Genomic DNA, 15,049 nt, shown 5'->3' with positions numbered 1-15,049 from the left:
GAGGAAGGAGGGAGTTAGCCGGCAGCAGAAAGCAGATAACAGAGGATTACAGGCACTGAGCTGGGTGACAGCTGTAATCTGAGCTCAGACAGGTCACTGGTGACTGTCACAGGAGATATCCCGTGAGGGATTTGTAGATTAACTCTTTGTTGTCCTGTTTTGGTCTTTTCTTTAGCTCTCTCCATAGGAGAACAATGAAGACAGGGGGTAGAGCTTCAAACTGCTTTTTCATGATAAAAATGCATTTTTCATATAATAAACCCAATTACAAAGTTTCTTAAAATCGCCTGGACTATTGATTTCTGCAAAAAAAAAATTTCACGACAGTGACACTTTAAAGGTTTTCCCAAAATTACAATTTAGTCACAGGATAGGTAATAAATATGTGATAAATATAAGACTACTGAAGACAATGGAGGCATTTAGACCTTAGAAGGTTCCATAGAGGGTGAAGGGATCAGCCGTTCAGTATGTATACCGCCACTCCAATCACTTAGAGGACAAGGCACCCCCATTGTTGTGATTGGTGGGGTTCCCAGCAGTTGGACCCCCATTGCTGTGATTGGTGGGGTTCCCAGCAGATAGACCCCCATTGTTGTGATTGGTGGGGTTCCCAGCAGATAGACCCCCATTATTGTGATTGGTGGGGTTCCCAGCAGATAGACCCCCATTATTATGATTGGTGGGGTTCCCATCAGTTGGACCCCCATTGCTGTGATTGGTGGGGTTCCCAGCAGTTGGACCCCCATTGCTGTGATTGGTGGGGTTCCCAGCAGATAGACCCCCATTGTTGTGATTGGTGGGGTTCCCATCAGTTGGACCCCCATTATTGTGATTGGTGGGGTTCCCAGCAGATAGACCCCCATTATTGTGATTGGTGGGGTTCCCAGCAGTTGGCCCCATTATTGTGATTGGTGGGGTTCCCAGCAGTTGGCCCCATTATTGTGATTGGTGGGGTTCCCAGCAGTTGGACCCCATTGTTGTGATTGGTGGGGTTCCCAGCAGTTGGACCCCATTGTGGTGATTAGTAGGGTTCCCATCAGTTGGACCCCCATTGCTGTGATTGGTGGGGTTCCCAGCAGTTGGACCCCCATTGCTGTGATTGGTGGGGTTCCCAGCAGATAGACCCCCATTGTTGTGATTGGTGGGGTTCCCATCAGTTGGACCCCCATTATTGTGATTGGTGGGGTTCCCAGCAGATAGACCCCCATTATTGTGATTGGTGGGGTTCCCAGCAGTTGGCCCCATTATTGTGATTGGTGGGGTTCCCAGCAGTTGGCCCCATTATTGTGATTGGTGGGGTTCCCAGCAGTTGGACCCCATTGTTGTGATTGGTGGGGTTCCCAGCAGTTGGACCCCATTGTGGTGATTAGTAGGGTTCCCATCAGTTGGACCCCCATTGTTGTGATTGGTGGGGTTCCCAGCAGTTTCACCCCCATTGCTGTGATTGGTGGGGTTCCCAGCAGATAGACCCCAATTATTGTGATTGGTGGGGTTCCCAGCAGTTGGACCCCCATTGTTGTGATTGGTGGGGTTCCCAGCAGTTGGACCCCCATTGCCGTGATTGGTGGGGTTCCCATCAGTTGGACCCCCATTATTGTGATTGGTGGGGTTCCCAGGAGATAGACCCCCATTATTGTGATTGGTTGGGTTCCCAGCAGATAGACCCCCATTATGGTGATTGGTGGGGTTCCCAGCAGTTTGCCCCCATCGATCAGACGCTTGTCACCTGTTCTGTGCAGCTATAATCTTAGGATATCCCCTTTACGGTAATGGTAAAGAAGTTGAACAGTTTAAAAAAACTCTATTTTTCTATCCCCTATTAGATCATTCTAGTTAAACGAGAAGAACCTCTTGTTTACGATCCCATCTCTTGGCTGGAGCCATTACATAGTTTACCTGTCACTCAGGAGGACCGGTCCCTTGCCACATTACACAGGGAACCCATTGATTTAAATGGACACTGTGTAATCCTTATTTTGCCCTGTGGCGCACTGCAGGGAAACGGAACATTTCACTGCCAGACTTCACCACAGGTTTCAGCCGAACGTTGGGGGACCTGCCAGAGCTGCATTCACAATTCTGCTAGCTGTTACTGGAACTACTTGATATTCTTCATGACATCTCTAGCAGCTTAGCTCCTATAATGAAATGTCCTCTGCTGCATTCTGGGACTATTAGTTGGGAAGTAGTGGTTTATAGCCACTAATCTGATCAATTCCCCCTCAGTCTTCATTTCCCTACACTAAATAACCTTAAAGGGGTACTCCAGTGAAAAAAAATTCTATAGCAGTAAAAGCTTTTAGCAATAAACTCTGCATATTCTTCTCTTCATCCGCACATCCATATGCCATATGAACAATAGGTACTAAAACGCTCCTCACCATACGTTAAATAGCAGCCTACGAGCAGCCATAGCAGAAGACCGATTCTGCTCTCTAACATCCAAATAATCAATTGGGTGAATTACAGGGAGAAAAAACCCCGAAGGATTAGTTAACCACTTATTTCTTACATTAAAACCTCAAGTGCATTCTACAGCATAGCCGTGACCCCACCCTGCCATCATTAACATGCTCTAATAGGGTGTAAACACAATGGAGGACAAGGTAAAAATCCACCAACAAGTTATCACAAGAAACCTCCTTAGATTATGGGAAATAAGGAATGCGAGTGCACACACAGATAGAAGAGAAGGAATGGCGTACTTACCACTTTCCCCTCTCTGGCTTCCTTCTTGCAGGCATATCCTGGGTATTGGGTGGGAGTAATGCTGCCCTCACTTCTGCTCTCAGTGATGCCAGGAGAGATGGAGTAGAATGGAGGGCTGGGGCTCGGTGGGAGGCCAGAATCCGGACTATCCAATAACCCTTCCCGATTCTTCTCCTTCAAGCTGTCTTCCATCCCTTGTAAATTCAGATGTCCTACCATGTCTGGCACAGCCTCGGTCAACTCCCAGGAGATCCTGATCCGATTTCTGTTTATTCCTTCCACAGGTTGGATTTACAGATCAGACACAATTTTGGGATCTTCCCACTGTGCGCATGCAGAACGCCCTTAGACCAGGCCCTAGGTGAAGAATACATGAATATTAAAACCAGAGATATTGTTTATATACATCTGCAAGATCTGCACGAGCCATAGAGGCTCCGTATAGCAGAGTGTTAGTAATGTAACACCGCTCTGCTCTTCTATAAACTATACTGTTATCTATTCCGCAACCATATAAGTCAACTCTCACCCTGGATGAAACGCTGCTGCCCTGAATGGGGGGGAAAGGGTCAAAATCCCCCGATTTGGAAGCATCTCAAAGACATAGGATGACACAATTCTAAAGAGTTTGCAGTTGGTTTCCATAATGTGTAGAACATATATACAAGAACTACTTGCCATATATCTTTGTTCAGGTTTCTGGTATTTGTAAAATCTCTGTATTATATCCCAGTGCCGAAACCCCCCACAGAGGCCGAAACTGAGGTGGAAACTCAAAACTCCAAAGAAGATGTCTCAAGCAAGCTGAACTTTCCAAACCGAGATTTGTTCCGAACTTTGCAAAAAGATAAGATCGGTACCTAACCAAACTTTTTGTAAGGTTCGGAAGAAGTTCGGAATAAAAAATAACAAACAAACACAAAGTTTTGTCACCTGTCTGCACTCCCCTCCGTGTCCTCCTCTGGGTCTCTGGTGTCTTCAGCCACCTCCAGCCCATTCAGCCAATCACTGACTGAGACGGGACAGAGATGGGGTCAGTGGTTGGCTGAGAGGGCTGTCATTCTTATCTTGAGAGTGATAACCCCCTGAGCCAATCATTGGCCGCGGCGCTGTCCCTACTGAGTCAGTGATTGGCTGAACGGGATTTTGGCAGCTGCATAGGACACCGGATAGAAGGACATTGGGGGAGCACAGACAGGTAAGTATGGTTACCCAAATTTTTTGAATTGCACTAAAACAGCTAAATGTCTGCCATTTTTTAGCTATTTTAGTGCGGTTTATTTAAGAATCAGTTCTGATGAACCTTAATTTCACATTGAAGTTTAACAAACCTGCAGATCCGAAGTCATGAAGAATTCACTTATCTATTATACTATATAATAGTCACACAAACTTTATAGAAACACATAGACCCTTCTTCTAACCTTCTTTATTGTTCTAATTCCAAATTTCGACAAATCGGAGAACACACTATTTTTTTATGCCACTTTGTCCGTTCCATAAAATGGGAATCTAGACGCACTGTCCGAGATAACTCAAGTGCACCAGATTCATCTCAGTGTGTTGGGCTGATTGATACAATTGACAGATACTGTATACAGACTGTCTAGTATGAGTTTAGATTTCGATGCTTTGCCCATCTTATGGAGACCACACCCCTCTTACAGATGACATGTCCCTTATGTAATAGCCAATGGGAAAGCGCCTAAAACCCATAATAAAGGTGGTGTCAGTATGTATAGCGTACAGTATGCATGCATTCAAATATACCGCCAAATGTCTTTGAGAAAACTCCCAAGAGTGAATTGAAAAGTGGTCTTCTGTAAGGTGGTCTTGGCAAAGAAAATGGCCCCTATGCATAATGTATGAAGACTAAAAATCGGTCACACAAAATCTGGTCTGGTTGAGGGGGTAGGCTTTGCAAAAGCCGCAGATCTCATCTATCATAGGCCCATTGGAGAATGAATGCAACATTTCGATGGATGTTGGAAGAAGAAAAACGGGCAAGTGAAGAGGTCGGAGGCAGTCATCAAAAATGGTCAATTTGGAACGGACTGATGACGGAATGATGGGTCAGATCAAGGGCAGTATGCCATCTTAGCACCCGCTGTAAGGGGCCCAAGAAAAGGACAATATGGCGATGAACACCCAAAGTTAACTAATGTGTGTTGTGGGCAAAGGCTAGTCTATCTGGTCGATAGGCCTGACTGCCTCCAGAAACGCCTACGATGGGCACCTAAACGTCAGAACCACATTTTCTTTATACATGTGGGCAGTAACCTGGTACAGTATGTGGGCTTTGCCTCCTTGGAAAGAGATGATACCAGGATGCACATAGAATAAAGGTTGGTTCAGGTAGGGTGACACACTGGCCAATGTTTTGCTGGGAAATCTTGGGTCCCATCATCCAGATCTTATGTTGACACGTACAGTATTACTCACCTAAACATTGTTATAGACCAAGTAACCCCTTTATGGCAACAGCTTCCTTAATAGCAGTGTCCTTATTCAGCAAGATGTGCGTCCTACCACACTGCTAACATTGTTTAGGAATAGTTTGAGGAACATGACAAAGAGTTTAAAGGGGTATTCCACTCATAGTGAGACTTACAATTCCTTCCATACTTGTCATTATCTATTCAGTCTCCTTCCCCCAGTTCTGAAGACAGAAAACTGTGTGTGAGCTTTTCTCCCCTCCCTTCTGAAACATCTGATGTAAACAAGTCCCTGGCAGGCTTTATCTGCAACTTTGTAGCTTCTTTGTAATACTGGGTGGGATAATCACAGTTAGTTCGTTAGCAACTTGACCTCTGATTAAGCCTTCCAGCAGTACAAAGAAGCTACAAAGTTGCAGATAAAGCCAGTCAGGGACTTGTTTACATCAGCCATCTCGGAAGGGAGGGGGAAAAGCTCCCACACAGGTTGTGTCTTCAGCAGAAAGCAGCAGCTTAGAACTGGGGGAAGGAGACTGAATAGATAATAACAAGTATGGAAGGAATTGTTAGTCTCACCATGGGCAGCAACATATCAAAAGTTATGTTCTAGTGAAATGCCCCTTTAAGGTTGTGATTGGGACACTTCTTCCATGAGGCCGGTTGTAATTGCTGCCTCAAGTGGAATACCCCTTTAGGCCATGTTCACATGGCGTAAGAGAACAGCCGTTCCGTGACCCGGCCGGGGTACTGCAGTACCGGCCGGATGATCTTTATGGCTGTAGAGTTCTGATGTGGGCGCAACAGCGCGCGCCCGCATCAGAACTCCCCATAGCACACTATGAAGCAAGCAGCCGGAGCCGCTCGCTTCATAGTGTGCACTGACACGGTTTCCTACAGCCGTTATTCACTGAATAGTGGCCACAGAAAACTGACATGTCAGTCGTTTGCAGCGCCGCTTGGGATCCCGGCCGGAGCGTACACTATGTGTATATGCTCCGGCTGGGATTCCGTAGGAGAACATGCAGCGTGTCTTTTCGTACAAAGTACGCAGTTGTTGTCGATTGCTACAACGGCCATACTTTTACGCTGTGTGAACATAGCCTTAGGCTGCGTTCACACTACGTATCTTTCACTCAGTATATGTATATTTCAGTCAGTAAATTTCAGTCAGTATTGCAACCAAAACCAGGAGTGGATTAAAAACACAGAAAGGATCTGTTCACACAATGTTGAAATTGAGTGGATGGCTGCCATTTAATGGCTGTTATATTGAAATAATGGCCGTTATTTACTGTTATATGGCGGCCATCCACTCAATTTCAACATTGTGTGAACAGAGCCTTTCTGTGTTTTTAATCCACTCCTGGTTTTGGTTGCAATACTGACTGAAATATACATAGTGTAAACGCAGCCCCAAGCAGTATTAGGCCATGTTCACATAGCGTATGAGACCGGTCGTTCCGTTACCCGGCCGGGACACGGAACGGCCAGTCTCTGAAAAGATCATCCCGTATATTTCCGTAATAATCACGGCCGTTGTACAACAGAAAAAAACGTTGTGTGAACAGATGTGTGATTGTAAATTTAAATGTCAAAAATATTAATGATAATAATAATAATAATTATAAACACACAAACATATTGGTGCTGCTTAGTAAATTGCAAATTCCTTAGGCAAAACGTATATGTTAGATGGCCAGATAGCGTCTCCAGTAAACTACCGACCACACCTATTAATATTACTCCATTCCTATTAACCACTCATTTACATACATTCCAACCAATCCCTTATTCCCCAATTCCTTGAATCCACTGGAGTGCAGGTGTTTACTATATTTAACCCCGTCAGTATTATCCCCCGGCTGATTAGACTTGGGATAGCTGGAAGAGCTGAGTATTTGGCCGCTGACCAGTAAATCGTCCAAAATATGCGTAAATAATTGCGCAACCTGCATTACTGAAAGGTGACACGTGACATAGTACTGACGGTTATTTCACGTCCGATTTGATAATGAATGATAAATGTAACGAACAATAACCTAGGCTAGCCATGAGCTGATGTACAGAAGGGGAGTATGTCTACTAAGCTGTACGTTCTCTGGTTTTGATACATCGGATACATTTGTGAAATGTCTGCTCTCTCTGTTCCATCTATCTCCCCAGGGCGCTTTACTGCTTCTACCATGTGGGATCCAGGTGAAGCTACTGTACCACGCCAGTAAGAGGTTAACTCTCTATAATATCTCTAGGACTGGTAACCTGAGCTGGTGCAATGTTAGGGAAGCAGTGTACTGTAAACATAGGTAGACCAAATGGGAATTCCAGCCCCGGGATCAATGCCCCCATTCTACTCTTTTACACAAACTGCCTTTACAGTACATCAATTCAAACCATATGAAAAAGAATATCATTGTATCCATTGCTTAACCCCTTCTCTCCCAGAAGCACTTGTGGAAAATAGGCGTAAAAAAGGTCATACAGATAAAAGTTTGAGCAAAGGAAACCCAAACAACCAATGCCGGGGTGCAGTCCGGATTACAGGGGTGACGGCTGACAGAAGACTTGATATCGCACCAGGGTGATACAAAGCATCTATATATAATCTGAATTCATGAATGGAGAGGGTTGGCTTTACACCTTGTATAATCAATGTGAATATAATAAACCAGCACAGTGCATCTATACACTGGTATATTCTGCAATGCAACATATACAGCAGGGGTAGGGAACCTTGGCTCTCCAGCTGTTGCAAAACTACAACTCCCATCATGCCTGGATGATGAGAGCTAAAGCTTTGGCTGTCCAGGCATGATGGGAGTTGTAGTTTAGCTTTGGCTGTCCAGGCATGATGGGAGTTGTAGTTTTGCAACAGCTGGAGAGCCAAGGTTCCCTACCCCTGGTATACAGTATAGCCTTATAACTTATGTCCCTGTCCCACCTCAGACTTTCCCATAGTGTACAAGGGTAAACTATACCATATTATAGATTTCTGATTTACAGAAGTTTGTCATTGTGTGATTTTACATAGGACTGCAGGAAAACATCATACATATTACAATTCATAAAGGATGCAAAGTCAGACAACACAGAGAGCTCTGCTACATCAATATACAGAATACTATGGACAGCATTGTATAGAGGAGTGCAGCAAGAAAGGGGACAGGATGCCTGGTGCACACACACAGCAGGGCACTCACAACTGGCACACACACAGCAGGGCACTCACAACTGGCACACACACACAGCAGGGCACTCACAACTGGCACACACACACAGCAAGGCACTCACAACTGGCACACACACACAGCAGGGCACTCACAACTGGCACACACAGTAGGGCACTCACAACTGGCACACACACAGCAGGGCACTCACAACTGGCACACACACAGCAGGGCACTCACAACTGGCACACACAGCAGGGCACTCACAACTGGCACACACACACAGCAAGGCACTCACAGCTGGCACAGAGGGGACAGGGCACTTACTAGGCTTGGGCTTCTCCTTCCAGGGCACAGTGCAGGCAGCTAGAAGCAGAGAGCTGGAGGCGAGTGCTCCCTGGAGCTGCAGCTCTCAGATCTGGAGGGAATCCAGCCCATCCACTCCAGGGCTGCCCTACTGAGGGAGGGACAGAGGTGGAGGCAGCACAGCTGATCTGCAAATGTCAAAGTAGCCTGGGCTGCAGCAGCCTGTCACCAGCTTCCCCTACCTCCACCAGAACAGTCCCCACTGTGTTTCCTGTAACATCATGGCTCACAAGTGTCAGTGTCTGCAGACTGGAGTGTTTTCCAGTTGTGTCTATGATTTCTCATGATTGATATGTCTTCTGTTCAGATCTGTTATTCATAGTAGAGCATGTTCACACTGGCAAAAACTGCTCTCAAATTTCCTCCTCAAAATCCATGCGTGGAAAAGTGACGTGCCACTGTTGTGTTAAAACCACATTTTTTTCTTTGTTCCGCATTATAATCAATTGGATTCCGAGCATTCCGAGCAAAATTACCTTGTCCACAGGATAGGGGACAAGTAAGAGATCACGGGGTTCTGAACTCTGAACCCCCCAGCGATCTCCCTTTCGGCCCCCGGCTTCTGTGTTATGAATAGAGATGCAGGTACAGCACGTGACCCCCGGCTTTATTCATTTCTATGGAGCTGGCAGAAAGAGCCGAGTAAGCCGGAAGAGCGCTCTGCTCAGCTCTCCCCGGAACCTTCAAAGGGATGACTAGAACCGCGGGTCACATGGCGTACCTGCAGCTGTATTCATAACACAGAAGTCGGGGGCCTGATATGGAGATCGTGGGAGGTTATGTGGTTGGACCCCTCGTGATCTCTTACTTGTCCCCTATTCTGTGGATAAGGGTTAAGTTAATTTCTCTTGGAATACCCCTTTAAGGATTGTGATGTTAATATTGGTGTGGATTCTGCATGAAAATCTGTGTTTTTGACTGTGTGAAGGTACTATTAGGTACATCTGTGCTTTCCCACTAGGGGTGTTACTGTTGTATACACCTTTCGCAAAAGTCTGTACTTTTTGTGGTCTTATTATGGTGAAAGTAGTATTAAGAGTTGACCACTAGATGTCGCTGTAATATGTATTAGTATATGGAAGCTGCACAGCTGAAGGATCACAATGGGTTATTATTTATGTGTACCAGAATCTGTAGACTAGTAGGATTGCTGCTTTCTTCTGTCCTATCACCTCTCCTTTCTGTTCTTCTATTGCTCTCTGTTCACCTAATCACAGCGCACCCTACATGCTGTAGAGGAAGTTAGTCCCTTGGGCGGGGGAGGAGCAAGAGCTTTCCGTTCGGGACAGTGTGGAGGAAGGACGCAAGCTAGATAGCTCTCCACAGCAGTTTTGTCCGGGCCCTGGCCCTCTGCCAGATCCCCACAGTTCAGTCTTAGCCAGTACCCTGCACGGGTAGGACGCAAGACAGCCCACTGTTACCAACCTTCTTACAAGTATCCACACAAAGCACTATGCAGTGTTAAACCTCTTAGGAGAGGACCAGCCAAGAGATAACCTCAACCCACTATAGAGCCAAAGAGCTAGGAACTGATCCGGGTGGAGCAAAGTTGCAGTAAGCCTATGGACTCCATCTCGCAGCGCGGGTGTCAGCAGGGAACCCTAAGCATTCCACTCAACCCAGGTAACAAGGTCTGGGGCCTGTGTCACCCATTAGTATGGTACGGCCAACGCTAGTGGGCATAAGGTGGTGTGAAAACTAAAGTAAAGGTCAATACACAGGCCCAGGTGTTCTTCTTCTACAAGTCTTCTATTATATCCTCCAACATCCCGGCAGAGCACATTACTCCATGGGTTGAGACTCTCACGGCATCCTCCTCCCTGCTACTCTACCTCAGCACAACTCTATCGACACAATTATCTCCTACTCTGCACTTATCTCACAGATCTGGTTGTCTTATGTGCAAGTTTTATTGAAACTTTGTCAAGTGTATATCAGAGACCTTCTGTATTACCTGTTGCACATTTATAAGTAGTAAACCGACTCAACGTTATCTCAGAGTCTGTGGTCATTCATCACCACCTACACAGCATATACACCACAACCTTGGAACACTTCCCCTTTCTGTGGGTGGTGGGTCTTACTATCCGGGAGGGTCATTACACCGCTCTGGCCACCTGTGACTACATCATCTGTCACAATATCCCAAGGGACCCGGTAGCAATTCGGCAGGACACCGACCACAGGGGAAAAGGGTACAACCGGCCTTACACCCTAAAAACAGGCGTGCCATCACACCTGTGTGCCCACCTGACGTCACGTGACAAAATAATAAGGTCCGGCTGTATCTCGGCCATACCCCACAGGAGTGGCGTCACACTACAACACCAAGCAAGTGACCGGCCCTCCCTCCACTATAACATCATCCAGGGGTACAGGGGCGGATTCACTTTACCATAGGATAGTATAGGATAGATAATATCATGATGCCTTGATTTGTGGTAAAAATTGCGATAAAAAAGCAGCGATTTTTTGGGTGGCCATGGGCTCCCCAGGAGCTCAGGGCACCGGGTTACTACCCGAAACAGACCTATTATAATCCACTACTGCGGGGCCACACCACACATTTTTTTACATGAGCTGATCGGCACCAGTGGCAGGGTCCTTTTTTGAAACGTTGCCTGGTTCCAGCACTTGCGCCATTCTTTTGCTGTACACAGGCCGATTCTATGCACTGGGGGCAGGCCCGCCACCTGCCAGTGTGACCATATCCCCTGCGCAGCAGGCCCACCCCCTCCCCTCAAATTCTCCAATAATAATAATAATAATGCTTTTAGTTGTATAGTACCAATTGTCAACTTTGCTCCCTGTCCCCATTAGGACTCACAATCTAAATTCCCTATCTGGATGTTTTTGGGTGTCGAGAACCGGAGAACCCAGATGAAACCCACGCAGACACGGAGACAAGAGACAAGCTCTTTGCAGGTGCTGCTATTGTTGGGATTTGAACCTAGAACCCTGCGTGGCTACAGTGCTAACCACTTTGCAACTGTGCTGCCCTAGGAAACCTGGGAAGTTACATAATCAGAAACACATTAATTCTTAAAGGGGTTGTTCACCAAAAATGTTTTACTTTCAAGTCAACTGGTGCCAGAAAGTGCAAGAGATTTGTCATTTACTTCTATTAAATAATGTAAAGTCTTCCAGTATTTATCAGCTGCTGTATGTCCTGCAATAAGTAGTGTATTCTTTCCATTCTGACACAGTGCTCTCTGCTGCCACCTCTGTCCATGTCAGGAACTGTCCAGAGCATTAACAAATTCCCAGAAAAAAACTCTTCTGCTCTGGACAGTTCCTGACATGGACAGAGGTGGCAGCAGAGAGCACTGTGTCAGACTTTAAAAAAAATACACTTTCTACAGGACATACAGCAGCTAATAAGTCCTGGAAGACTGAAGATTTTTTAACAGAAGTAAATTACAAATTTCAGGCACTTTCTTGCACCAGTTGATTTGAAACATATACATATATAATAGAGGAGATACATCCAAAGTACAATGAAAGTAACAAGTGAAAAACCATATACAGTGAAGAGTGTTATAATTGGGCCAATAAAACGACAGTTGTACAGTACAAGTTAATTGTAGACTCACCTGCACAGGTCTAATAAAAGAGAAGATAATCAGACATTAGTGTAGTTGGCATCCGGCATCGCTAACTGTGCGTGTCAGGAAGTGTAGTGTTACCAAAGAAGAAGGTGAAAGCAGCCAGATCCAATGGTGAAAGCAGCCAGATCTAATGGTGAAAGCAGCCAGATCTAATGGTGAAAGCAGCCACATCTAATGGTGACAGCAGCCACATCTAATGGTGAAAGCAGCCAGATCTAATGGTGAAAGCAGCCAGATCCAATGGTGACAGCAGCCACATCTAATGGTGAAAGCAGCCAGATCTAATGGTGAAAGCAGCCAGATCCAATGGTGACAGCAGCCAGATCCAATGGTGACAGCAGCCAGATCCAATGGTGAAAGCAGCCAGATCCAATGGTGACAGCAGCCAGATCCAATGGTGAAAGCAGCCACATCTAACGGTGAAAGCAGCCAGATCTAATGGTGACAGCAGCCAGATCTAATGGTGAAAGCAGCCAGATCTAACAGTGAAAGCAGCCAGATCTAATGGTGAAAGCAGCCAGATCTAATGGTGAAAGCAGCCAGATCTAATGGTGACAGCAGCCAGATCTAATGGTGACAGCAGCCAGATCTAACGGTGAAAGCAGTCAGATCTAATGGTGAAAGCAGCCAGATCTAATGGTGACAGCAGCCAGATCTAACGGTGAAAGCAGCCAGATCTAATGGTGAAAGCAGCCAGATCTAACGGTGAAAGCAGTCAGATCTAATGGTGAAAGCAGCCAGATCTAATGGTGACAGCAGCCAGATCTAACGGTGAAAGCAGCCAGATCTAATGGTGACAGCAGCCAGATCTAACGGTGAAAGCAGCCAGATCTAATGGTGAAAGCAGCCAGATCTAATGGTGACAGCAGCCAGATCTAACGGTGAAAGCAGCCAGATCTAATGGACCTATTACATGGCCGCTATTAGGAGTAAGCGAGCGTCGTCCTGTTAGGTCAGCGCTCGCTTGCTCCTCATCCCACGCTCGCTGTCCATAGAGATAGAGTGATGGAGAGCAGACCCTCGCTAGTAGGATTGTTTTCTTTTAACATGTTTAAAGACAATGATCAGTTGGCTCAGCATATCCTATTACACCGAGTGATTGTCGGCCATAACGGCTTATAAAAGGCCAAATACAGCCGCTAATAGCTTGGTTTAATAGAATCTTAGAGGGGTATTACAGAAAAAAATTAACTAAAAGTAGGAGGTCACGGGGGTCCGACCTCTGAAACCCCTGGCGATCTCCATACTGCCCCTCCTTACCGGCTCTGCTATGAATAGAGCCCCGGGTCGGCAGCTCTATTCATTCCTATTTATTTGTCCAAATCTAAATTTTGGGGGAGTTTTTCGTTAGTTTGGAGATGCTCTGACCAAGTTGTCTTTCCATTACAATATGGCCCTTGACCAAGTGATTCAGAATCTTTGACTGACTTTTTTTGTTCATTTTGCTAATATATCCTACTCTGTTCTAATACCACTATGGGGTAATATATGCCACTCTGGGGTAATAAATGCCACTCTGGGGTAATATATCCCAATCTGGGCCAATATATGCCACTCTGGGCTAATAAATGCCACTCTGGGCTAATAAATGCCACTCTGGGCTAATAAATGCCACTCTGGGGTAATATATGCCACTCTGGGGTAATATATCCCACGCTGGGGTAATAAATCCCACTCTTTGACGCTGCTGTTGTAACAAAGTAACCAATTTTATTCACTTCACCTCTCAGTGATTCAAATTATAGCTATATCTACTGTATATATACTTAACTGAGTGTTGCCGAAATGTTGTATATGAGGTTGAATAAAAAATCCAGCTTTGCAGCTTCATGTCTGGAGTGTTACCCTATATTATAAGCACATATATACAGTGCACACCAAATTATGCAAATTATGAAACAAGCATACATTTTATTTTAGATTTGGTGTGCACTTTTATTAATTTATTATTTGTTGTTGTTTTTTTTTGCAGATCTTGATCTTTAGCACATTTGTATGGTTGTAGCACCCATTTTTTCATTATTGTATTATTTAGTGGTGCCCGCATCTCTAGTGCATATACTATATTACCTTTAGGCTGTGACTTCCCTGTTACTTCCCAAGTGCACTGGGGTAATCACCCTATTGTTTCCACTTCTTTTGCCAACTTTCTACATGTACCACTTCACACATTTTGACATAGGGTACATGTTGAATGATCCCACCTCCTGGAGACTAACAATTAGTTCCATACTTGTTATCCTCTTTTCAGTCTCCCTCCTCCAGTTCTAAGTCTGCTGCTCTGCTGTTTTCTGCTGAAGACACAGAAAACTCCCCCTCCTCCCTTCCAAGATGGCTGATGTAAACAGTGTGCCTGGCCGACTTTTTTTGCACTCTGTGTTGCCGGGGCAGTTAATCTGAGGTCAAGTTGCTGGTGACCTGATTAACCCTTCCAGCATTACAGAGTGCAGGGACAGCCGGCCTGGGAGGCTGTTTACATGAGCCGTCTTGGAAGGAAGGGGGGGAGAAGGGAGTTCAGAGTGAAGAGGGAGGGGACAACTTACATACAGTTGTCAGTGACTTCAGCGCAAAGCAGCAGATAAGAACTGGGGGACAGAGACTGCAAAGATAATAAGTATGGAGCGAATTGTTCGGCTCCAGGAGGGGAGATTATTTAACATGTATTCTACCTAATCGGAATACCCCTTTAACAGTTGTTGATGGTATTATTGTGATATCTATCCTACAATCTACTATGATGGTGGCAAGAAGGGGGATAGCAGAT

General features: G+C 45.5%; 1 protein-coding gene across 1 annotated transcript in view; it reads right to left on the bottom strand.

Moving 5' to 3' along the window:
- The window catches only part of RFLNA (refilin A), a 41,138-nt gene extending 32,395 nt beyond the window's left edge, over positions 1–8,743 (bottom strand). Inside the window, exons 1-2 of the mRNA XM_069960936.1 lie at positions 8,639–8,743; positions 2,713–3,069 (exon numbers count right to left, since the gene is read on the bottom strand). Of these exons, the coding sequence (XP_069817037.1) occupies positions 2,713–2,931 (219 nt within the window). The 5' untranslated portion in view covers positions 2,932–3,069; positions 8,639–8,743. The remainder of the gene's footprint in view (positions 1–2,712; positions 3,070–8,638) is intronic.
- Between the last annotated feature and the right edge of the window lie 6,306 nt (positions 8,744–15,049).

This window comes from Dendropsophus ebraccatus, chromosome 3 (genome assembly GCF_027789765.1).
Source record: "Dendropsophus ebraccatus isolate aDenEbr1 chromosome 3, aDenEbr1.pat, whole genome shotgun sequence".
In the NCBI taxonomy this organism is placed as follows: domain Eukaryota; kingdom Metazoa; phylum Chordata; class Amphibia; order Anura; family Hylidae; genus Dendropsophus; species Dendropsophus ebraccatus.
Note: the sequence above shows the minus strand (reverse complement) of the source record. Positions and strands in the feature narration are given on the sequence as shown.